General features: G+C 42.6%; 1 protein-coding gene across 2 annotated transcripts; it reads right to left on the bottom strand.

The window, feature by feature from the left end:
- Positions 1–5,885: 5,885 nt before the first annotated feature.
- tiprl (TIP41, TOR signaling pathway regulator-like (S. cerevisiae)) lies at positions 5,886–23,339 on the bottom strand. 2 transcript variants are annotated; one of them, XM_014136761.2, is made up of 8 exons: positions 23,255–23,339; positions 9,113–9,240; positions 8,738–8,917; positions 8,500–8,599; positions 7,811–7,942; positions 7,474–7,569; positions 7,224–7,286; positions 5,886–6,497 (listed from the first exon to the last, which is right to left on the bottom strand). In XM_014136761.2, exons 2-8 carry the CDS (start codon positions 9,235–9,237, stop codon positions 6,366–6,368), a joined length of 828 nt encoding a protein of 275 aa, XP_013992236.1. In that variant the 5' UTR covers positions 9,238–9,240; positions 23,255–23,339; the 3' UTR covers positions 5,886–6,365. The 2 variants fall into 2 exon arrangements, with proteins under 2 accessions (XP_013992236.1, NP_001135039.1); NM_001141567.1 differs by lacking the exon at positions 23,255–23,339 and adding an exon at positions 18,022–18,052 and having other exon boundaries at positions 5,891–6,497.
- Between the last annotated feature and the right edge of the window lie 3,147 nt (positions 23,340–26,486).

The following is a 26,486-nucleotide window of genomic DNA, read 5'->3' as shown; positions in this document are numbered from 1 at the left end:
AGGAGAGTTGGTCATCCACTTGCAGAGGTCCATGCCTGCAATCGACAGCATTCGCTTTGCAGTTGTTGTCACAAGGTAAGCCTCTTCAACATTGCGTGAACTTGCAATGAAGTCATCTACATAGAGTGACTCTCAATATTTCTACAACTTCTCGTTGTTCTGTTTGATATTGTTTCAGGTGCTTCCTGATTGTAGCTGCCAGCAAGAATGGACTTGGTGAGCTTCAAATACCACTCTTTTCATCCTCAGCATGCGCAGCTCCTCTTCATTTTCTCCCCTTGGTGGGCCTGTGAGCCATAGGAATCTCACAGCGTCTCTGTCTCTCTCTGCTAGGGATATCTGCAGGAAAGCCTTCTTGATGTCTGCCCTGAATGCGATCTCATGTAGTCTGAACCTTTTCAGAATGCTGAGCAGATCCGGATTCAGGTTAGGTCCTGTGAGTAGACAGTCATTGAGGGATGGACAGCCATCCTCATGGGACGAGGCATCAAACACCACTCTCAGTTTTGTCGTCACCTTGGGCACGTCCTCTGCCATGTCCTGTGTAAGTAGTCCTCTACTACTTCATTGTATCTGCTGTACAACGTCACATCCTTCCTCAGTCTTTTCTTCAGACCTTAAAAATGTTTCTTGGCGACTATAGTTGTCTTAGAGTTCTGGCATTTCTCGTTTCCATGGCAACTCCATGTGATATCGTCCATCTTTGAAGGTGGTTGTTTTCTCGAACCGCTGTAGAGTCTCGTTTTCCTCTGGGTTCTGTGTTTTCTTTCTTATAATACCCAGAGACTCAAGTTCCCAGAATGTATGCAGTTGTTTGGAGACTAGTGTGTCTTCATCAAGTGGGATGAACATGCATGTTGCCTCGGCGACACTTGACATGGACACTGGTCCCTGCACTGACCATCCAAAGGTGCTCTCTAAAGCAACCAGCGTCTCCGTTAGTCGCTCCACTCTGCCTGATACTATCTGCCAGTAGTAGTCTGCTCCTATCAGGACAGAGAGTTCAGGATCATTGTCATCTCCTGGAAGGTCTGTGAGCTGCAGTTCCTTTCTATTGAGCTCATGTTGAATCTGTTCACCAGGAACCTTCATCACAGCTGTGCACACTTGTGGGGTTTCAATTGCCTCTATCTCTATTCTCTGCTGTTTGTCCCAAACATTCTCCAAGATGACTTTCACTGTGTTGCTGGAGCAGAGGAGCCAAATGTGTGAAGAGTGAGTGCCTCTTGTCTGATTACTGGTAGCTTCAAGCCCTTCACAAGGTTTTCATGTATGAAGCTTCTCTGACTGCCTCCATCTAGTAAGCAACGAGCTATCTTCCTGCCCGATGGGGCAACACAGTGTTCAGTCCATCTGGTTTCATCTTCACTGAATGGAGAATAACTGAGGAAACAACAGCATCTGCAGAAACAGTAGGGGTTGCACCTCACTCCTCTTACCGGTACACACAGCAATGTGATGTCTGCTTCCACATGTTGCACATGACACATCTTTGACTTTACAGACTTTTGCTATGTGTTTCTGTCCTAAACATACAAAGCATCTTCCCATTTTCTTTAGTTTCTCTTTGCGTGTAGCAATATTGTGGTCAGGGCAGTTTTCTGATTTGTGGTCTGCACTGTCACAGAATAGACCGTTTTGTTCCTTCTGGGTGGCTGTATGCAGTGCCGCAGCAGATGGCATGTTGGGTCTTTTTGTTTTCATATCATTGGAGGAGCATGACTTGTTCCATGGTTTGCTCTCTTTCTGTTGGTTGCATGATCTTGTCATTTGTAGCGCTCTCTCCCTGCTCTGAACCTCCTTCTGTAGGAAACTGACGATCTCAGACACTTTACATTCATCATCTACTCCCCTCTGACGACTATAGTTAAGAGTCAATGTCCTCTGGAATCATCTGCAGTAAGATTGGGCATAGTAGGCATCCATAGGTTTCTGACCCAGTGATTCCAAGCACCTAATCTGAATTTCACATTCATCATATAGCTGCCTCAATGCATTTAGGTCAGAGGATAGGAGTAGGGGTTCAATTTGGAATTGGGCATCACAAGATGGGCAGGCTTTGACCATGTGACCATTAGTATTTAGTATTTACAGTACTTACAGCCCAAGTGTTGATTCCAAAAGGCTCGTTTTGAGCTACGTTGTGATATAGGACAAAGGCTAACTGCCAAAATGAAGGAAACACTTGAGTAAATGACGGATACAAAGTATATTGAAAGCAGGTGCTTCCACACAGGTGTGATTCCTTAGTTAATTAAGCAATTAACATCCCATCATGTCAAGGGTCATGTATAAAAATGCCCAGTTGACCATTATTTTGGCTACCATGGCTAGAGCAAAAGATCAATCTCAGTGACTTTGAAAGAGGGGTCTCAAAGGAGCATAGGGGGTTTAAGTGTGCGTGTGCGTGTGTGTGTGTGTGTGTGTGTGTGTGTGACCAGATCTCAACCCAATTGAACATTCTGGACTGGTGCCTGAGACAGCATTTTCCACTACCATAACACCGAATTATGGAATTTCTCGTGGAAGAATGGTGTCGTATCGCTACGATTGATTTCCAGACACTTGTAGAATCTATACCAAGGCGCATTGAAGTTGTTCTGACAGCTTGTGGTGGCCCAACTCCCTATTAAGACACTTTATATTGATGTTTCCATTATATTGACAGTTGATGTCTTTCTATATTCAATGACCCAACACTATTTTCCCAGTCCTTTCTATATAACGTTACTCCCCCAGCTCAGCTCAGATTCAGCAAGACGAAGTTAATAACCTCTTAAGGATCTCTACAGATCGGTGCACCACCCTCAGGACGGTTGAGCTAATGTGCGCTGATGCGATTAGCATGAGGTTGTAAGTAACAAGAACATTTCCCAGGATATAGACATACAGTTGAAGTTGGAAGTTTACATACACTGAGGTTGGAGTCATTAAAAATCATTTTTCAACCACTCCACAAATTTCTTGTTAACAAACTATAGTTTTGGCAAGTCGGTTAGGACATCTACTTTGTGCATGACACAAGTCATTTTTCCGACAATTGTTTACAGATTATTTCAATTAATTCACTATATCACAATTCCAGTGGGTCAGAAGTTCACATACACTAAGTTGACTGTGCCTTTAAACAGCTTAGAAAATTCCAGAAAATTATGTTATGGCTTTAGAAGCTTCTGATAGGCTAATTGACATAATTTGAGTCAATTGGAGGTGTACCTGTGGATGTATTTCAAGGCCTACCTTCAAAATCAGTGCCTCTTTGCTTGACATCATGAGAAAATCAAAAGAAATCAGCCAAAACTGTAGACCTCCACAAGTCTGGTTCATCCTTGGGAGCAATTTCCTAATGCCTGAAGGTACCATGTTCATCTGTACAAGTTGATAACCACTGTGATGAACACTAAGAAGCCAACCTTAATCAAACATATCACTCATTGGCCTTTCTTTCTTCACTGCCTCAGCATAGAGCAGACATCTTCTGCACTACTCTGACCCAGGCCACCTCAACCTGCCTCTCGCACAGGACACCTCCAATCACCAGCAACATGAGCACCCCTACCGTTGACACACATTTTTCCACTAAAACTACACATTCCTCTTTCTCATGTCCTCCAGCACACTTCCCACATCTTGGATTCTCCCTCCTACACACTGCTGCAACATGCCCATAAATGTAACACCTATAACACAACAGTCTTTTTGGCACTAAAGCTCAGCATAACTCATATCTAACATTACTTTGTCAAGTAAAGACTCTGAATAAAAGCTCTCCACCAGGTCTGCATCGCACCAAACGGCGGCGTCACAAACACCAGGAATCTTCAACTTAAATTGCTCCACCTCCACACTTACAGCTACCCCAGAAATCACTCCCTTCAATGGTGCCCTGTACCTAAGCGCAAAGTAAGATACAGGTCTTTCCTCAAGTTGCCTCGCATGGAGCGCCTGCTCCATCTGATCTGAAGAAACACAAACCAACAACACAAGCTTCACAGACTCAACAGCACCCACCATCTTTTCCACCCAACCTGAAACCACCCATGGATCAGCCGAAAGGCCTGGTTCCACCTTCGTCAAAAATCTCACTCCCACTAGACCAAATGTATCTTTAACGTAACCATGTCCATCAGTGCAAGGCTCAGGCTCCGAGCTTCTCACAACACCTTCTACCCTTTCCATTTCACCTCCAGAACTTGAACTGGCGTCTGGCTCACTCTGAACTTGACACCAATCTTCCTCAACATTCTCTTTCCCTTAGTATTGCTACAGTATCTTCAACAGATAGAAACCCATCCTCTGCCTCCCTCAGTCTTTCCAACCTCCTCTCTTTCCTTCCAATCCTCCTCCCTTTACCCAACTCCTGAAAATATTTTACTTTTCCCAAGTCGAAATCTCTTTTTAGCCTCCTCGAGGGACAAGCCCTGCACTCCCTCCACTTCAAAAACTTGACCTAACCAGTTAGGTTTGATAGCTAAACGTGAGAATTGTGTTCCATCCTGCAGCTTATAATGTCTGAAGGGAAACAAGTGCTTTCTGTTCCGCTCTGGTGTAGTTTATTTATTTACACATTGTCTCTTTTAATGTTTTGATAACATGAGGAATGGAACTCCATTATACACTGAACAAAAATATAAATGAAACATGCAAGAATTTCTAAGATTTTACTGAGTTACAGTTCACACAAGGAAATCCATCAACTGAAATAAATTCATTAGGCCCTAATCTATGGATTTCATGACTGGGAATACAGATATGCATCTGTTGGTCACAGATACAAAAAGTAGGGACGGGGATCAGAAAACCAGTCAGTATCTGGTGTGACCACCATTTTCCTCATGCAGCCCGACATCTCGTTTGCATAGAGTTAATCAGGGTGTTCATTGTGGACTGTTGTCCCACTCCTCTTCAATGGCTGTGCAAAGTTGCTTGATATTGGCAGAAACTGGATCACGCTTTCGTACACGTTGATGCAGAGCATCCCAAACATGCTCAATGGGTGACCTGTCTGGTGAGTGTGTAGGCCATGGAAGAACAGGGACATTTTCAGCTTCCAGGAATTGAGTACAGATCCTTGTGACATTGGACCGACCGTACATTATCACGCTGAAACATGGGGTGATGGCGGCAGATGAATGGCATGACAATGGGCCTCAGGATCTCGTCATGGTATCTCTGTGCATTCAAACACAATTGTGTTCATTGTCCGTAGCTTATGCCTGCTCATAGCATAACCCCGCTGCCACCATGGGGGCACTCTGTTCACAATGTTGATATCAGCAAACCGCTGGCCCACACATGCTGTCTGCCATCTACCTGGTACAGTTGAAACCAGGATTAATCCGTGAAGAGCACACTTCTCCAATAGTGCCAGTGGCCATCGAAGGTGAGCATTTGCTCAGTGAAGTCGGTTACGACGGCGAACTGCAGTCAGGTCAAGACCCTGGTGAGGATGACGAGCATAAAGGTGAGATTCCCTGAGACTGTTTCTGACAGATTGTGCAGAAATTCTTCAGGTGTGCAAATGTGGTCTGCGGTTGTGAGGTCGGTTGGACGTACTGCCAAATTCTCTAAAACAACATTCGAGGCGGTAGAGAAATTAACATTAAATTCTCTGGCAACAGCTCTGGTGGACATTCCTGCAATCAGCATGCCAATAGCACACTTCCTCAAAACTTGAGACAACTGTGGCATTGTGTTGTGTGAAACTGTACATTTAGAGTGGCCTTTTTTTGTCCCCAGTACAAGGTGCACCTGTGTAATGATCATACTGTTTAATCAGCTTCCTCATATGCCACACCTGTCAGGTGGATGGATTATCTTGGCAAAGGAGAAATGCTCACTAACAGTAACGTAAACAAATTTGTGCACAACATTGAGAATTAAGCTTTTTGTGCTTATGAAAAATGTCTGATCTTTTATTTTAGCTCATGAAACATGGGACCAACACTTTACATGATGTGTTTATATATTTCTTTCAGTGTAGCCATCTCTGTAATATCCAAGCCAAAGCTGCATGCATTTAACATAGCACAACCTTCAAGTATCAGACTACGTTACGTAGAATTCAACACAACCATTATGTGGGGTTCTAATAGAAAAGACGCAATTATCACAATTTTCCAACCAAAACATTTACATAGAGGAAATGTGAAATAACGCTCAAAATAAGAGGCCACTTGACCATGCCAAAATTAAGTTCTATGAACTGTTGTTTTTTGTGTGTGGAGGGAGGCAGGTGCAGTGTTCTCAGTTTATAAAAAAATAAAGGGAGGGAGGGTAAACTCTTCCTTGGTTGGCCCGTCCTTGTCTTAAGTCCAGACACAAGTGAATGTGATGTCCAGTCATAGTGCCCAGCCTGCTCTCCATCACTGGGGGGCCTCTGTGTTCCCTGGCTGAGGGCCTGTCTCAGGGAGCTCCAGCTTTTCACACTTAGTCAGTTTCAGGGTTAAGTGCTGGGAGATCTCATTGGGATCGGTGTACAGAGCAGCAGGGACGTTCTGGAAGACAAGGAGGGAGATTTTGAAAATGACTAACCCTTTACAATAGCAGTATGATAGTATCAGCTGCACAGTGACATGCATGATGTAGCATGAATGACTTGGACAATATGTTTTAGACAAATCCATACATAGTTTTTGGCAAAGTATGGAAATGCTGATCACTTGTGGTTAAAAGTGACCTGAGATTGGAAGTTTGGGAGTTCAAACCCTGGCCGAGTCAAACCAAAGGCCTTATAGTTGAAGGCTCTTTCCTCGAGTCATAAAATTGCATTGAAATTACTTAGAAACTGTGCAGTTTGGAGGTGTGGCCACTTGGAGACAAATGTTAGACCTCTCGCTCAAACCACTGCACCTACTCCAAAATGTCAATGAATATTCTTATGTTACTGAATGTATCCAGAGTATTTTCAGATTTCGTTATTGACAAATGCTGTGAAAAGTTCACCAAATGTAAAACGCCCATCAACAGTTTAATGTTTGGATTCAATCCTGTGTCAGGTGAACTGTTGTGTCCTCACCTTTGGTGTGATAATTTCCCCATAATCTTCAAAGTGTTCTTGTTCAAATGCTTCAGTGGTCACACACATGTTTTTTCCACGAGTGTAAGGGGGTTTAAGGATCTGAGGCATCAGTGCTCCAAGCTTTCAGGAAGGAGACGATGCTAAACTTACCAGCGGACTTCCGCTACACATGTACTCTACAAAAAGAAAATACAATTCTCACCTGCAATTCTGAAATGTTGCTTTCTCGAGTGCTATACTCTCTGATCATGTAATTCTTTCCAGCCTGTAAAGAAAACCAGGGTAAGTGATGACTCATTTCATAAGTAGGCCTAGCCATTTCATAGTTGAACTTCTTAACAGTGAATATTGTCAATTTCCTGTTAAAGATATCCACAGAATATGACTCCCATGCACATCCACTCTGGTGGTTAATCGATTGTCATTTCTCAGGACAGCGCAGTCACACTTGCCTCATGGTAGAGCCGCGTGTCGTTTATACGGATCAGAACTCCATCCACTCGCAGGAAGAACCTCAGAAGCAGGAAAAAACTGGTGGGCATCACTCTCTATATCACACATGTGGGTAACAAGAGGATAAGTCATTCTTCAAAACCTCATCAGCCTCTCAGAAGCAAGCATTTCAGAAATTGCATTTAACATAAGTAGGTGAATAGGAAAATTGCCTTTTTTTTTATTCCTGATCTTACAGCCCCCGCAAGAGCATGTCCTTTGGTGCTTGTCACGGAGATGGACATATGGGGCGATGTCATCATAAAGAGTCAGTTCCTGTCTGAAAGTACCACTCACTATTTTGACGCTGATCATGGATACTCCGTGGTCGTGCAGCTCGTCCTCAAACAAAAGCACGTCGTCAAAGAACATGATCTGCTCTCGTGCCTTCAGCTTCTCCATGTCAATGCGCTCCGACGTTTCTGTCGCCTGATGGAATAGCAGGTGTGTATTCATCAGTGCACACCATAGCAAAAATAAAATATTTTGCCACGAAAATAGAAGTTTCTTATTAGACACATTCAGGTAGGCCCCTCCCCATTTCAGCCCATTTCATTCCTAGTGAATGCCCCCCAGACAAGAGACATCTTGAGACCAAAAAGTATTAGAATATTAAGCCTATGCGGAAAAAAACCCATTGTGTTCCAGGCTAACTACATTGCAGTCGTTGCATTTCATCAACCGATGGATGTGCGACACATCATTGACGGCGCAGTCGGGCGTCAGACTGCCATATCATATGGCGTGGTTAGATGACATGTTAATCACCTATCCAAGCAATGTGAGATCCGGCAGGCATCTGCAATAAAGTCTGTCTTAAACACAGCCAATGACTTAGGAGAAAATCTTCCACTTAGTCATGCATCGATGTCAATGTGAGTCTAAGTTTCATTAGGACTTAGAAGTTAAGATTTGTCCCCTATTTTGTAATGTTTGTGTTTGGGATATTGTGTTGTATCCACAGTGTGAACCGAAAAGCCTCTCACCGTCATCTGCAGGTCCTCTCCTAACAAGGTGCCTCTGTAGTCTGTGGTGTATGTCCAGTCGTAGCGTTTCACTACCTCTTTGGAGTGTTCAGAATCAGCCCTGGGAATACATCCACATCTACTCACTGAGATCATTCTCCATAATAGGACTGATTAGGACTAAACAATTTAAAATGACACTGTTTTTTTCTACTTCAACAGCATTTAGACAGTGGAGGTCTTATGATAGGGGTTGTACCTGCTCTCTTGCCATTCCTGTGCACAGGCCACTTTCACAGAGTCATGCATGTTGTTGACCCTCTTGAGGGCATCGATGGCATTGAACTCAATGCCATAACCGTCTGTGTGCTGGATGCGTAGAATGTTGTCCCCAAACAGCATCTCTGGAAGCGAGGGCATGTGCATCTCCTCCCCTAACCTGGGACGAAACTGTCAAGATTGAAACCTGAACAACTAACCTCAATGCAGCTTAGTTGTTAAATTGATGAGATTTGAATGACTAAAAGTAAGTCTAAGTCTAAACAAGCTCCCCAATGTAGACTAAACCTTAAGAATATTAAAACAGAGAATTATAAGACAAAGTATTTGACACAAAATACTTGGAATAGCTTACCGTTCAATGTCCTTAGATTTCATAATGTGGGTTTTTGCAGCAGTCACTTTCCATGGTCCGAATGTGAAGTCTTGCTTACTGCTCTTAAACCCATGGGTCATCATGGCTGACAAATTGGCAAACATCAACTGTAAATACAGACACCAAACCCATCAGAGACAGAAGTAAAGGACGTCACGATAGCCTAGACAGCCAATAGTGGCCACTAGATCTGCACTGTCTAGGATTTATGTGTATTCCCGGTATTACACTCGTGTCCCCGTGAATCGGCTGGTAAATAAAACATCCGTCATTCGGGCTTCTAAGGCATCATTTCCCTCCTTAACTAGCTTTAATGGTGAGCCGTTGGGTAAAAATGGTACAAATGTGTAATGCCTTAATAAAACACATTTCCACCACCATTTTCAGATTCTGACAACTTATGCCCCATTAACATTGTAACGGATTTCCTTACGCTGTAGGTCATGTTTACGGAGTCTTGCCCCGCCACTGAACAGAAAAGTGTAAGTTAGTGATGAAGGAGAGCCTGTCTTGTCAGAGATGGTATTTGTTTTGTACGGTCCCGTGTGGCTCAGTTGGTAGAGCATGGTGTTTGCAACGCCAGGGTTGTGGGTTCGATTCCCACGTTGGACCAGTACTGAGAAAAAATGTATGAAATGTATGCATTCACTACTGTAAGTCGCTCTGGACAACAGCATCTGCTAAATGACTAAAATGTAAAATATGACATTTTCATTCAATACAGGACAAATATATTGTTTCAGGTGCTAAAACATGTTTTGTTTAGTTACTTTTTCATCAACTTGTTTGTCTAATTTTATAGCAAGTCAAGTTACCTTGCACTGCAGAGCAGCTAGCTAGCTAAAAGCTAGGTTGATGATACCACTGTAGCAACCTCCACCTAATAATTATCATAAAAAACAAACGTCATTACTATCACAAACTAACGGGAGGCAACAGCCATAATATAGTTGGCTTAACCTGTTAGGGCTAGGGGGGCAGTATTGACACGGCTGGATAAAAAACGTACCCGATTTAATCTGGTTACTACTCCTGCCCAGTAACTAGAATATGCATATAATTATTGGCTTTGGATAGAAAACACTCCAAAGTTTCTAAAACTGTTTGAATGGTGTCTGTGAGTATAACAGAACTCAAATGGCAGGTCAAAACCTGAGAAGATTCTGTACAGGAAGTACCCTGTCTGACCATTTCTTGGCCTTCTTTGCCATCTCTATCCATTACAAAGGATCTCTGCTGTTACGTGACACTTCCTACGGCTCACATGGGCTCCCAGAAGGCGGCAAAAAGCTGAATCGTGGCTTTGCAGGCTCTGGCTGAAAAAAAGTAGCGCGTTTGGGTAGTGGCTGGTTACAGTACTGTGAGACTCAGGCTCGTGCCCGCGTCGACCGAAAGCTTTGTTTTCTTTCCTCTGTTTACCTAAACGGAGATTCCCGGTCGGAATATTATCGCTTTTTTACGAGAAAAATGGCATAAAAATGGATTTTAAACAGCGGTTGACATGCTTCGAAGTACGGTAATGGAATATTTAGACATTTTTTGTCACGAATTGCGCCATGCTCGTAACCCTGATTTACCATTTCAATTGGCTTCCAGTTGAAGCTCGCATCCGCTACAAGACCATGGTGATTGCCTACGGAGCTGTGAAGGGAACGGCACCTCCATACCTTCAGGCTCTGATCAGGCCCTACACCCAAACAAGGGCACTGCGTTCATCCACCTCTGGCCTGCTGGCCCCCCTACCTCTGAGGAAGCACAGTTCCCGCTCAGCCCAGTCAAAACTGTTCGCTGCTCTGGCACCCCAATGGTGGAACAAGCTCCCTCACGACGCCAGGACAGCGGAGTCAATCACCACCTTCCGGAGACACCTGAAACCCCACCTCTTTAAGGAATACCTAGGATAGGATAAAGTAATCCTTCTAACCCCCCCCCTTAAAAGATTTAGATGCACTATTGTAAAGTGGTTGTTCCACTGGATATCATAAGGTGAATGCACCAATTTGTAAGTCGCCCTGGATAAGAGCGTCTGCTAAATGACTTAAATGTAAATGTAAATGGAGAGTGTCTGGAACCCACGAACAAAACGCCGCTATTTGGATATAACGATGGATTATTTTGGACCAAACCAACATTTGTTATTGAAGTAGCAGTCCTGGGAGTGCATTCTGACGAAGACAACAAAGGTAATCAAACTTTTGTAATAGTAAATCTGACTTTGGTCAGGGCTAAACTTGGTCGGTGTCTAAATGGCTAGCCCGTGATGGCTGGGCTATGTACTTAGAATATTGCAAAATGTGCTTTCACCGAAAAGCTATTTTAACAGGCAATGTATGACTTAACATTACTATTAAAATAGTACTCACAGGAATAGGCAATTATTTACAAATTGCAAGCTAACCCATAAAGCCATCACCGAAAACCATATATTTTCATCTTCTGTGGTTTGGTAATTTCATGTTCTTCAATGAACTCTGGCTGGACTGAAGACGACGTAAAGTTAGAAAAATGTCTAACAGGCTGACTACACCGCTCGCATCGCAAAATAAATGTAGGAATCTATATTATTCAATTATTGCGCCAACGAGCGTCTGCTAAAATAGAAGTCTGTTCTATAAACCAATGAGGAGATGGGAGAGGCAGGACTTGCAGCGCAATCTGCGTCACAAACAGAACTGACTTCTATTTTAGCCCATGGCAACGCAGACGCTTGTTGGCGCGCTCGAGCAGTGTGGGTGCAATAATTGAATAATATAGATCTCTAAATTTATATTGCAACTGTGCGCGAGCGGTGTAGTCAGCCTGTTAGACATTTTTCTAACTTTACGTCGTCTTCAGTCCAGCCAGAGTTCATTGAAGAACAGGAAGCTACCAAACCACAGAAGATGAAAATGTATGCTTGCTCTGGCAATGCAATTCAGAGGCTCAATATGGAGGGTTTTAGGCAATTGCGGAACCTTGCAGAGGCCAAATCGAGCTCCGTACTGCATCGCCGTGCGCCTCCCAAATTTTGAAACAATGCGGAAGGCTCCGTATTGAAATTATTGGTTGACGGTAGGGGGGGTGGGAGGCCCTGTATAAAAACTCACATCCTTGACAACTTCCTTCATAAAGAGCTACGCTGCTCGGACTTCTGTGGAGGCCTAATCACAGTCACAGTAAATTCTGTACGGCCACTGCAGACGTTGGATTGATCATGCAGAGCTTTTAATGTGAACAAGGCTTTGGGATTGTGAACACAGTGTGTAACATCCTAAATTGTCAGAAATTCCAAAAATAGTGAAATTGTGTTTCATTAAGACAGTTAAATTAAAAAGTAATAAAAGTATGGCTTTGCAGCCTGAATGGTGGAGGCTTTATGTACAAGCCGGTCCACCGGGAATGCAATCCTAGACAATAGTGCAGATCTAGTGGCCACTATTGGATGCCTAGGCTAACGTCACGCTGCTTAGCGAGTACTACTTCCTCCTGATTCGACTCACACAGAGGCTTGAACTAGAGGTTTATAACTAATCCAAGATAGGCTCTCGTCTGTCGTTTCCAATGGGAACAAATTAATCATAGTGGGCAGAACAAGCAAGGAGGTGGGCAGAGCCAAGCACGAGCTAGTGAGATCCTATTGGCGTGTTCTATCATTTATTTGCATATTTCCATTACGGAACGCCTACTCTGAAGTGTGCAATACCTCAATTAGCCCATTTACTCTTCCTAAACAATGCAATTTTTGGAAAGGGTCAAATCTACAAAACACAGTCCACTTGTTTGTTACAGATTCTTGTTTTGGAAACACAAAAATGTATGCAGAAAATGTGCAGAATGTCTGACAAAATCCATCTCGATCCATCTTCAGTGAGCTTCCTCTCATCACCATATTTGGTAGTGAGTGGAAACGCCAACTGGATGCTTCACATTTATACATCAGGTGAAATATCTGGCTCATTGTTCTATTGTTGCTTGAACCCAGGACCAGAGTATGCGAGCGGAGCGGAGCGTGCCCAATTTGACTGGAGCGTGAGCGAAAATCCCAAAGGAGCGTTGGCCTGCTCCAATTTCGCTCACTTCATAAGCTTAGGGCATGCTCGCCCCAGCATGCATTTGTAGCCCCTTACTATAGCTACTGTCATGGAGTTCGCTAGATATTTTCATACAGAAACTGATAAAACATACAGGTGCTACATCAAGGTGACTTACAAAGATGAGGACCAAGAGCAAGTGAGGGAGTGCGGTGATGTAGTGTCCACAACTAAAGAATCATTTTGGGATCTGAAAAGACACTTATCCCAAAAGCATGATGGTGTACTTACTACCGGCACATGCTAAAAGAAAAGAACGAGGTGGGTAGATAAGTATCATTGGAGCAAAGTATTTCTAAACTAAAAATCTGATCTCTTAAAACGATTTGTTCATTTTCGTTATAATATCTATACAATAGGCCATAATAGATTTTTGCCCAATAGGCCTGGCATATTCCCACGTTCAAGGAGCTTTCCGTTTTGATTGGGTTATTTTGCCTTAAAACCTTTAGGCCTACCAATAGAAGAAAAAAAATAACTCTGGATCTCTGCCCAGCCTGGTAAGAGTGGCCAAAAGGGTGTTTAGCATCCCCAGTGGCTCTGCAAGTGTGGAGAGGATATTCGCCACTGCTGGCCGGCTCTCCAGGCACCATCGCATGAGCCTGAAGCCACAGACCGGCCAAACTCGTGTTTCTAAAAATGAATTCAAAGGCACTTAGTCATTTTTCATTTCATTTGTATTTAATTCTAAGCAAGTCATAGCCTATATGTGCAATGCAATATAATGTTTAAATGCCAAGCGCTTTATTCCTACCAGCCTATTGTGTCGCACTCGCAAATGCTTCACAATGTATTTCTTTGTAGGCTATAACCTTGAAATAATATAGCCTAAATAATTAATTTCCGTTCCTCCTTAGTCTCCCTGTCTGGCTCCTGACCTATTTAGTGTTTATATGCTGTTTAATATGACATGTAGCTTATTTGAAATGATGTTCACTTCTTACATTCCCCTTTCCATGTTTATTCAAATACTTTTCAGTGAAATCCATATAGGGGTCCAGGTAGTCACAAAAATAGATGGCTGTTGGTTAAATTGTGATTTTTAATGAAAGGAGCTTAGGAGAAAAAAAACCCCAAAAAACTGAGCACTGAGAGGTTTTTAGCTGAGTGGTAGGAAAGGACATGGAGCACTGGAGTGCACATCTCAGATGAGCAGGATTTCCAACTGCTCAACTCTGCTCACATGCTCTGTCCAAGGCCTCTGCTTTGCTAGCACAGATGTCCACCCTCCTGAAGCACACGTCCGCCCTCCTGAAGTGTCCCCAGTGGGGACACTTCATACCTAGCTATTACAACAGAACACAATTCCTAATGATTCTCAATACCCTATGAAATTCATAGACTTTGTGGGACTATCACCCCGTAGCACTCACTTCCGTCATCATGAAGTGCTTTGAGAGACTAGTCAAGGATCATATCACCTCCACCCTACCGGACACCATAGACCCACTCCAATTTGCTTACCGCCCCAATAGGTCCACAGACAACGCAATCACACTGCCCTAATCCACCTGGAAAAGAGGAATACCTATGTAAGAATGCTGTTCATCGACTACAGCTCAGCATTTAACAACATAGTCCCATCCAAACTCGTCATTAAGCTCGAGACCCTGGGTCTCGACCCCGCCCTGTGCAACTGGGTCCTGGCCTTTCTGATGGGCCGACCCCAGGTGGTGAGGGTAGGAAACAACATCTCAAATTCTCTGACCCTCAACACTGGGGCCCCACAAGGGTGTGTTCTCAGGCCTCTCCTGTAGTCTCTGTTCACCCACGACTGCGTGGCCATGCACTCCTCCAACTCAATCATCAAGTTTGCAGACGACACTACAGTGGTAGGCTTGATTACCAACAACGACGAGACGGCCTACAGGGAGGAGGTGAGGGCCTTCGGAGTGTGGTGTCAGGAAAACAACCTCACACTCAACGTCAACAAAACAAAGGAGATGACCGTGGACTTCAGGAAACTGCACTACTCGTCCACATTGACAGGACAGTAGTGGAGAAGGTGGAAAGTTTTAAGTTCCTCGGCATACACATCACGGACAAGCTGAAATGGCCCACCTACACAGACAGTGTTGTGAAGAAGGCGCAACAGCGCCTCTTCAACCTCAGGAGGCTGAATAAATTTGGCTTGTCACCAAAAACACTCAAACTTTTACAGATGCACAATCAAGAGCATCCTGTCAGGCTGTATCACCGCCTGGTATGGCAACTGCTCCGCCCACAACCGCAAGGCTCTCCAGAGGGTAGTGAGGTCTGCACAACGCATCACCGAGGGCAAACTACCTGCCCTCCAAGACACCTACACCACCCGATATCACATGAAGGCCAAAAAGATCATCAAGAACAACAACCACCCGAGCCACTGCCTGTTCACCCCACTATCATCCAGAAGGCGAGGTCAGTACAGGTGCATCAAAACTGGGACCGAGAGACTGAAAAACAGCTTCTATCGCAAAACAGCTTCAAGGCCATCAGACTCTTAAACAGCCATCACTAACATTGAGTGGCTGCTGCCAACATACTGACTCAAATCTCTAGCCACTTTAATAATTAAAAATTGGATGTAATAAATGCATCAGTCACTTTAAACAATGCCACTTTATATCACGTTCACATTCCCTACATTACTCATCTCATATGTATATACTGTACTCTATACCATCTACTGCATCTTGCCTATGCTGTTCGGCCATCGCTCATCCATATATTTACATGTACATATTCTTATTCCTTCCTTACACTTGTGTGTGTATAAGGTAGTTGTTGTGAAATTGTTAGATTACTTGTTAGAAATTACTGCATGGTCGGAACTAGAAGCACAAGCATTTCGCTACACTTGCATTAACATCTGCATGTGACCAATAGAATTTGATAAACCCAGCCTATTTCTACAATTTCTTATTCAAATCTGATTTTCAACCTACCCTTAACCACACTGCTAACCTTTGCTTTTTGGTCCTAATTTAAAGGTTAGGCAAACAAAAATGACCATGAAAATCCCACCTACTTGTTTTTCAAGTCCTATACTTAAAAAAATATAAAAAATACATTACAAAATTCCCTATAAAAACACGCCACTCCGATACAGCTACGACCGAGGATCAGGATGAAGAGGAGTCTGACAGTAGGAGTGTTTTTGGAAAAAGTGCCTTTTTGCTAATCCATGTGCTTTCAGGATGGGTGAAAGCAGAGTTGGATGCTGTGGAATCAGTGAGGGTAACCAGAAGTGGTCTTGTGATAATCATTTGTTTCTGCTGGTCTGAGGGAGAAGGCGCTCCGCATTAGAATAAATGGGGGCAAAAAATGTGAATTGTTTTGCACTCAAGAAAAGAGTGCCATTGAAAGGAGTGATTAATGGGGTAGCAGTAAATGTAAAAGTTGACCAACTGAAGGGGAAGATTCCCAGTGTTTGTGATGTTTTTCGCTTGGTGCGACACACACAGGGTGGTGCGAATGGTGAAACAGAAGAGTCATTGTCTGTTCTTTTGAGTCTTTGCCCGACAAAGTGATGTTAGGATATATACGTTATCCTGTACGAGCTTTTGTGCCAAATACATTACATTGTTACAGGTGTCAAGCTTATGGGCATGTGGCAGCAGTGTGTAGGAGGGAGGTTCCTGTGTGTGAGAAGTGTGCAGAATGGCATGAGACAAAGGAATGTGTTGCATTAGGGAAAGTAGTGATATGTGTTAATTGTAGGGGTGCCCATTGGGCTGGGGATCAGAAGTGAGAAACAGGTTGAGGTTTCCAGGGTTAGAGTAGTACAGAAGTTATATGCTGAGGCAGTTAAGAAAGTAGAGGAAGATGGGTTAAGAGGGAGGGATCCTGAGCAGAGTGGTGTGAGTAGCAGATCTGTACAAGTACAGAGCGATAGGCCAACAAATGATATGTTTCAGTAAGATTGGATTTTTAGCATTTATAGCAATGGTTATCAACTGTACTGCAGGGATGGAACGTAAGTCGCAGAAAATGTAGGTTGTGGTGGCAGCTGCAGAGAGGGATTTGGGTGTGTGAGACTTCAGAAGCATTACAGGGTGTGTTAAGTGGTGGTGTAGATTTAAATAGTGGAGTAGGGTGGTGTTCTTTTTTATTATTTGAGTGTTGTGTTAGATGGTAGGGTATTTGTTTATTTATGTAACTCTGTGTTTTTTTTGTGTCACACTGCTTTGCTTTATCTTGGCCAGGTCGCAGTTGTAAATGAGAACTTGTTCAACTGGCCTACCTGGTTAAATAAAGGTGAAATACAAAATGACAAAAATAAAATAAGGGAGTTGTACCGTCTAGAAGGTGGTGGTAATGCAACATTTATTGGATAACAATTGCCATTAAACCTCATCAAAGAAGAACAGCTACGACCGGAAGTTATTTTTTAGCAGGTTATGATAAGTTACGCAGCAGGTTAAAATAATTAAACAAGCAGGTTTGAAGAATTGGGTTAAGATTAGGGAAAAACAGGAAGTAGGCGGGGCTCATCATAGCGGCCAACGTCAGTAACTTCTAGCCATTGCAAAATTCAACGCTATATAAAAGAAGCAGCAGGTAGTGACAAACGGGCACGAATGTTTATTCAAAAGGAGGCGCAAACAACCATGCAATAACTAGATCAAGCATCCCACAAACGTATTTATCTAGCTGGCTAACACTAGCTACGTTGGCTGCGCCTCTGGCTGGCTCACCATCACCATATACGCATGTTATCTTAACTTCAGTACTAATGGATAGCCATCCCAAATGAATAACCTACTGACAAGACACATAATTAAAATTAAAATCAGATATTACATTAAAAAGATAGCTAAAAGTACATCAACTTACTCCAGTATTTTGATCGTCAGCTAAAGTCCATGAAAAAGAGCGCTTCACAGAAATGCTTCCGACGTACTTTTCATTCTTGTATTATATGGTTCCGCATCATTTAGCCATATGCTAGCTGCTTTGTAAGACAGGTCCCATAAATAAATTGAACAGAAATAAAATGTTTAAGAAAATATTATGTTAAGTGTTTTCATATTTATTTATTTTTTACTTGGAGTGTATGTCAGCTTTACTTTTTATATGTTGTGGTGATATTCTGCGCTGTCACCCAGACATAGCAGAAAGAAGATGACTGGTATCAATGACATAATCAGAGGCATTACAGTCAAGTGTTCCAAACAAAATGGTAGTTGTGAGAATGTCCTAAGCACTTGATCCCATCCTAGGATTTGGTACAGTGGGTGGTACTGTCTATGGCCCTATTGGTACAGTACAGCTTGCTCCCTTTTATTTTATTTATTTATTTAACTTTTATTTAACTAGGCAAGCCAGTTAAGAATAAATTCTTATATACAATGACAGCCTACACTGGCAAAACCCGGACGATGCAGGGCCAATTGTGCACTGCCCAATGGGCCTCCCAATCACAGCCGGTTGTGATTTAGCCTGGATTTGAACGAGGGTGTCTGTAGTGATGCCTCAAGTACTGAGATGCAGGGTCTTTAGACAGCTGCGCCACTCGGGAGCCCCTTGTCTATGTATGTACGGCAGTGGAGAGAGGGATTGGATTATGGTCCCCCAGTTTTGAGTAGACATGGGGCTGCTCAGTCACAGGGGATACACTGAAGCCAGTTTCTTGGGACGTTCCCAAGAGGAGAAAGGTCAAGAACACTCTCTAGAAAACAGTAAATGTGACATTTATAAACTGAATAAAATGCATTTGTTTGGGGAAAAAATTCACAAATAAGTCCCCTACAAAAAGCCTGACCCATAACCTATGTTATATGTTTATGACTCGTACTGTAGTTGGAAATGTGCGATAACAGTGAAGGTTTTATTAAATTTGTACTGTTTTCTAATGCATTCTAATCAAATCAAAGTGTATTAGTCACATGCTTACTTACAAGCCCCTAACCAGCAATGCAGTTTAAAAAATAAGAATATGAAATAAAAGGAACAAGTAATTAAAGAGCTTCAGTAAAATAACAATAACGAGACTGTATACAGGGGGTACCGGTACAGAGTCAATGTGTGGGGGCACCAGTTAGTCGAGGTAATTGAGGTAATATGTACATGTAGGTAGATTTATTAAAGAGACTAGGCATAGATAATAACAGAGAGTAGAAGCGGTGTAAAATAGGTGGTGAGAGGGGGGTGGGAAATGCAAATAATCTGGGTAGCCATTGGATTAGATGTTCAGGAGTCTTATGGCTGGGGGTAGAAGCTGTTTAGAAGCCTCTTGGACCTAGACTTGGCACTCCAGTATCACTTGCCGTGTTGTAGCAGAGAGATCAGTCTATGACTAGGGTGGCTGGAGTCTTTGACAATTTTTAGGGCCTTCCACTGACACCGCCTGGTATAGAGGTCCTGGGTGGCAGGAAGCTTGGCCCAGTGATGTACTTGGCCGTACGCACTACAGTTGCCATACCAGGCAGTGATGCAACCAGTCAGGATGCTCTTGATGGTGCAGCTGTAGAACATTTTGAGGATCTGAGGACCCATGCCAAATCTTTTGAGTCTCCTGAGGGGGAATAGGCTTTGTCGTGCCCTCTTCACAACTATCTTGGTATGCTTGGACCATGTTAGTTTGATGGTGATGTGGATACCAAGGAACTTGAAGCTCTCAACCTGCTCCACTACAGCCCTGTCGATGAGAATGGGGGCATGCTCGGTCCTCCTTTTCCTGTAGTACACAACCATCTCCTTTGTCTTGATCACGTTGAGGGAGAGGTTGTTGTCCTGGCACCACACAGTCAGGTTTCTGACCTCCTCCCTATAGGCTGTCTCATCATTGTTGGTGATCAGGCCTACCACTGTTGTGTCATCGGCAAACTTAATGATGGTGTTGGAGTCATACCTGGTCGTGCAGTCATGAGTGACAGGGAGTACAGGAGGGGACTGAGCACGCACCCCTGAGGGGCCCATGTGTTTAGGATCAGCGTGGCGGATATGTTGTTACCTACCCTGACCACCTGTCAGGAAGTCCAGGATCTAGTTGTAGAGGGAGGTGTTTAGTTCCAGGGTCCTGAGCTTATTAATGAGCTTTGAGTGCACTATGGTGTTGAGCTGTAGCCAATGAATAGCAGTGTCACATAGGTGTTTCTTTTGTCCAGGTGGGAAAAGGCAGTGTGGAGTGCAATAGAGATTGCATCATCTGTGGATCTGTTGGGGCGGTATTCAAATTGGAGTGGGTCTAGGGTTTCTGGGATAATGTGTTGATGTGAGCCATGACCAGCCTTTCAAAGCACTTCATGTCTACAGATGCGAGTTCTACGGGTCAGTAGTCATTTAGGCAGGTTACCTTAGTGTTGTTGGGCACAGGGACTATGGTGGTCTGCTTAAAACATGTTGGTATTATAGACTCGGACAGGGAGAGGTTGAAAATGTCAGTGAAGACACTTGCCATTTGGTCAGCGCATGCTCGCAGTACACATCCTGGTAATCCGTCTGGCCCTCCGGCCTTGTGAATGTTGACCTTTTTTAAGGTCTTACTCACATCGGCTACGGAGAGCGTGATCACACAGTCGTTCGGAAAACCTATTGCTCTCATGCATGTTTCAGTGTTATTTACCTCAAAGCGAGCATAGAAGGCATTTAGCTCGTCTGGTAGCCTCGTGTCACTGGGCAGCTCTCGGCTGTGCTTCCCTTTGTAGTCTGTAATGGTTTGCATATCGGCTGCGGAGAGCGTGATCACACTGTCGTTCGGAAAACCTGGTGTTCTCATGCATGTTTCAGTGTTATTTACCTCGAAGTGAGCATAGAAAGCATTTAGCTCATCTGGTAGCCCCGTGTCACTGGGCAGCTCTCGGCTGTGCTTCCCTTTGTAGTCTGTAATGGCTTGCAAGCCCTGCCACATCCGACGAGCGTCGGAGCTGGTGTAGTACGATTCGATCTTAGTCCTGAATTGACGCTTGCCTGTTTGATGGTTCGTTGGAGGGCATAGTGGGATTTCTTATAAGCTTCCGGGTTAGAGTCCCGATCCTTGAAAGCTGCAGTTCTAGCCTTTAGCTCAGTGCGAATGTTACCTGTAATCTATGGCTTTTGGTTGGGGTATGTACATACGGTCACTGTGGGGACGACATCATCAATGCACTTATTGATGAAGCCAGTGACTGATGTGGTGTACTCCTCAATGTCATCGTAAGAATCCAGGAACATATTCCAGTCTGTGCTAGAAAACAATCCTGTAGCTTAGCATCTGCTTCATCTGACCACTTTTTTATTGACCGAGTCACTGGTGCTTCCTGCTTTAATTTTTGCTTGTAAGATGGAATCAGGAGGATAGAATTATGGTCAGATTTGCCAAATGGAGGGTGAGGGAGAGCTTTGTACGTGCCTCTGTGTGTGGAGTAAAGGTGGTCTAGAGTTTTTTTCCCCTCTGGTTGCACATTTAACATGCTGATAGAAATTTGGTAAACGGATTTAAGTTTCCCTGCATTAAAATCCCTGGCCACTAGGAGCGCCGCCTCTAGATGAGCGTTTTCCTGTTTGCTTATGGCGGAATACAGCTCATTGAGTGCGGTCTTAATCCCATTATCAGTCTGTGGTGGTATGTAGACAGCTACGAAAAATTGAGATGAAAACTCTCTGGGCAGATAGTGTGGTTTACAGCTTATCATGTCATACTCTACCTCAGGCGAGCAAAACCTCGAGACTTCCTTAGATAAACTTTTGTTTACAAATATATAAGTCCGCCCCCCCTTGTCTTACCAGACGCCGCTGTTCTATCCTGCCGATAATGTTGTCGTTCAGATACGACTCCATGAAGCATAAGATATTTCAGTTTTAAATGTCCCATTGGAAGTTTAATCTTTCTCGTAGGTCGTCGATTTTATTTTCCAATGATGGCATGTTAGCTAGTAGAACCGAAAGCAGTGGGGGGTTTATTCGATTGCCTACGAATTCTCAGAAGGCAGCCCGAACTCCGTCCTCTTTTTCTCCATCTTCTCTTCTAGCAAATGACGGGGATTTGGCCCTGTTCCCGGGAAAGCAGTATGTCCTTCACGTCGGACTCGTTAAAGGAAAAAAAGCTTCTGCCAGTTTGTGCTGAGTTATCGCTGCTCTGATGTCCAGAAGTTATTTTCGGTCATAAGAGACGGTAGCAGCAACATTATGTACAGAATAAGTTTTAAAAATAAGTTACAAATAATGCAAAAAAACAAACACAAAATACAGTTGGTAAGGAGCACGTAAAACATCAGCCATCTTCTCCGGCTACACGTCTAGTGTTTGATACTTCATATATCATGTTATCACTATTTCTTGCATGAGAGACAGACAAGCTAAATACTCACTGAAATTAGTACACTTGATGATCATAATAAGGACCACTACAATCAACACCACTACAATAACGACCGCAATCAATATCCCACTCACTGCGAAACCTGCAACATAATCAGGAAAAGTGTGTGATATAACTCAAATCACGAGAGAAAAGTCATTGACATGCAGTATTCACAGAACATAATCATGCCAGAATTGAAGTTAGATCAGTATTGGAAAATAGACTTCTCTTAATATGGTGATAATGGAAAAGTATATCATCTTTTACATTTACAATTTGGTCATTTAACAGACAATCTTATCCAGAGTGACTTAAAGTCAGTGCATTCAGCTATATAGATTAAACAACCACTATTACAGTCACTATCCAGGTTTCCTTCCAACCAGGGCCATAAGCAGGGTTTGAGTTTTACTGAGATCCATAAGGAGGGGTTGAGTGGGGGTGTTCCCCCCCCCAACCAGGATTTTGTTTAAGTGAAGCTCATTTACTACATTTCTATGCAATTCCAAAACTTTACAATGCTATTTGGAGAACAGCAAACACAAGTTAAAATGACCTCAGCCTTATCACCTTGGCTGCTGTAGGTTCATTCACCTCCATCAGGCCTAAATTGTTTACTTGCTAGCTAGGCTGGTAAATAAGGCTAAACTGTAACATTAGCTAGAAAAACACATTTTAGCTGACTTTAGCTTGCATCACATTTAGTATTTAATACATTATTTAGACTAGCTGAAAAAAGGGCATTAATATACCAAATGAATAACTTGCTATATATATTCAACTTACCTTGTTTTGCTTTGTTGCTGCTCGTTCCTGCAGAATTGTGTTCTTCCACTTCTTGTCTCACTTTTTTTCCCCTCAAATGTTTTCGAATCCCGTCACATGACAAGTCTACTCCCCCGCCTGCTCTGTTTGGTATTCCTGCCGCCTCCTGTCCATTTTCATTGTTTGCCTGACACAACCAATAATAATCGTTTCTGCTCTGAGAACATGTTTGAGTAAGTAAAACTTCCATTAGTTGCTGAGATTCACAAACAGTTGGATATTCAAATGAGCTCCTCCCACATTGTGGCACTGGGGCAGACTGCCTGAGCCCAGCTAAATAGTATGGATGTTTTGGAAATACAGATGGCACTACTACATACTAGGGCACTTTATTAGAACAGCAATAAATGCAGGCTGATTATTTCACAAGCATGAGACATTTCTGTCCTTTGCTTTGTCACTATGTTATTGATATTTCCGTTGTAAGCCACCTAATAAGCTAGTCGTGAAGCTAGCTAACTACTACTGCTATCTATCAGTCAATAACAGTTAACTAGATTTCCTCTTGACATAAAACTTTTAGCTACATACCACATGATATAAAATAGAAGAGAATGGTGAGATTGTTGTTGTGTAGAGGACTTGCTTTGACATTATTCAGGGTTTCAGATATCCGCTAATAGCCGGCTTTTGACCGATATTTTTTTTTAGAAAAGGCGGTAAATAAAATTGCCTCTGGCCATTGTCAAGGAGAAGAAGAAAAGTGCAGAATTTTTGGGCTATTCATTGATGGAAATACCAGACTGTGAAAATAAATTTGACTGGTCATGCTTATCAGTCTATAGCCTAATTTGCATAATGTTGTGGAATAAATTGGAGCATGCCCAGTATATTCGTTATGTATCTTATTTATCACACACATACAGCATACAGATACAGAGCCTTTGAGCAAAAAATCTGTCAGACAGTGTGGGAGCTGCTGTTACAGCATCTCAAACTGAAAATGCATAGGCAACGGAAGGCAGGCTTCATCAGCATGTCACACACCACTTTGCAATGAGCTGGAGGCAACATGCATTTTGAAAACATAAAGCTACTTAAGAGTTTGAAACTTGAAGCTTTTACTACATATTATGAGGCATGTCTTACCTTGCTTCAAAGTACCCTAGGCAAAATCCGACCATATCTGTGGAGGCAATTATTTTATATAAACTTTCTTCATTGTCCAGTAGCCAAAGGCACAATCCTAGTCATATTAGCAACCTGTACTAGTTGCTGCATAGAAGAGCTCCCCTCTTTCAAATTTTCTAATGGATATTTTCATCTCTGTCACATAAAACTGCTGGCATGTGCAGTTCGCAACAACACTGTTTTACCGCTAATTGCATTGTGGAACATATATTCACACGTAGCCTACCACCTTGTGCGCATTGCTGTGCTTATAATGTGAATAAAAAATTGTTTATTAACATTTTAAGCTAAATGTCCTGTTGTGTTCCATCAAACTCATTGCTTGAAAAAATAATAAGAATTGTAGCCTAGGCTTACTGGTTGTATGAATTTGGGATCTATCGTCCCACAACTGTCCCAGAGTCTGTTCGGAATAGGCTATTTCTTTCTTGACAAGCTTAACCCAACAATAGAATGTCACAAGTGTTTCCCTAAAAGCTGTCTTGGTTTAAACATTTTATATTGTACAGAAAGTGAATAGCTTAATCAATTGATAGTGAAATAATTAGATTACTTCCCAAGCAAAGTACATTTTTTTGTCTCCTCAGCTATAGAAGGTTGTAGCTAAGCCTCTGAATGTCAAAGAAACAAAACAATTTTATCCCCATATGCATCGGAGTCTTTCCCGGGTATTTTACAACTTGTTTGTAGCATAAAGCATCGCGGACCAAAGCGCTGTTATAAATCACTTTATATAAATCTGATCCGTTAGATTAAAAAAGAAATCTTAAGCTAACAAGGAGTAGGCCTGTGGTTTTTGCCATTTTCTTGAAATAAACGGTAGGCCTATGGCATACCCTCTCATCAACCTGATCTCAGAGCATTTTGTTTTATTCTGAACATAAATCCGAGACACTCCGTTTAGTATGATATATTACATTTGGTATGGTCACTAAGACAGATGGTTGCAAAATCAAAAGTAGGGTGGTTGGTGGGGGTTGGTGGGGGTGGATGGGTAGGCATAAAACACAAATGTCTAGCAACCCAAAGGTTGAGGTTTCACATCTCATCACAGACAGTTTTAGCAAATTGGCAAAACTTTAACTACTTACTCATTTTTAACTACTTAGAAAGTACTTAGCATGATAGCTGACCCTTCCCCCAACCTTAACCCTTTAAAGTAACTCCAAAACTTAACGCTAACCCCTAAACCTAACTCCTAGCCTAGCTAACGTTTGCCATCTAGCTAGAATTCGTAACATATCATACCTTTACACATTTGTAACATATAACACATTTTGTAAATTCTTTACACATTGTACGTTTTGCAAATTCATAACATATAATACAAATTGTAATTTGTAACATATATTAATTAATACATCCACATATTAATACATACCATACAAAACATAACATATCATACTTAACAGCCCTTCACTGACACAGAGGTAGCCTATTTAAATAGTGCCTCATGGGTGGAGGAATTGGCCGACAAATCTATGGCTATAGCAGCTATAGCCCAATTTCCAACAATATGTTTCAGGGCAAGAAACATATTGTTTTTATTCAAATCTATTTTAGTAGAAGCAAGCTATCAAAATTGACCTCAGGTCCTCCTTCTCATCTTCTCGCTCTCCTTCTCAAACTGAACAGTCCGCCCGCAAGTTATATCATTTTTTTGGACTAGGCCTAATAAAAAATAAAAATCTGAAGAAGCCTTGGACTCTCCTCCTGAACTGCCATTGTAGGCCTACACAGCACAGCATTGGTTAGGCAGCACACAAAAAAAGGTTTTGATCAGCAAGATCAGAGCAGGCCGGGGCTTAGGGTTGGAATATCCATTGCAGTGTGTAATACAGCCTAGTTTAATTTACACCATCCCAGCAGCTATCTTACAAATATTACTTTGCTCTGTCCTTCTCTGAGCTTGCACTTCATAACCTATAGGCTATGGATCATTTGATTGAGATCACACTAAATAGCCTATAGGCGCACTTGATATTGCACACCCAGCGGAGAATCAGAGATGATGGGCAACATCCATATATAGCCTAATAAGCAACTTATTCTAAAATGTCAT

This window comes from Salmo salar, chromosome ssa13, assembly GCF_905237065.1.
Source record: "Salmo salar chromosome ssa13, Ssal_v3.1, whole genome shotgun sequence".
NCBI classification, from domain to species: Eukaryota; Metazoa; Chordata; class Actinopteri; order Salmoniformes; family Salmonidae; genus Salmo; species Salmo salar.
This window is presented reverse-complemented; position numbering and strand designations above follow the sequence as displayed.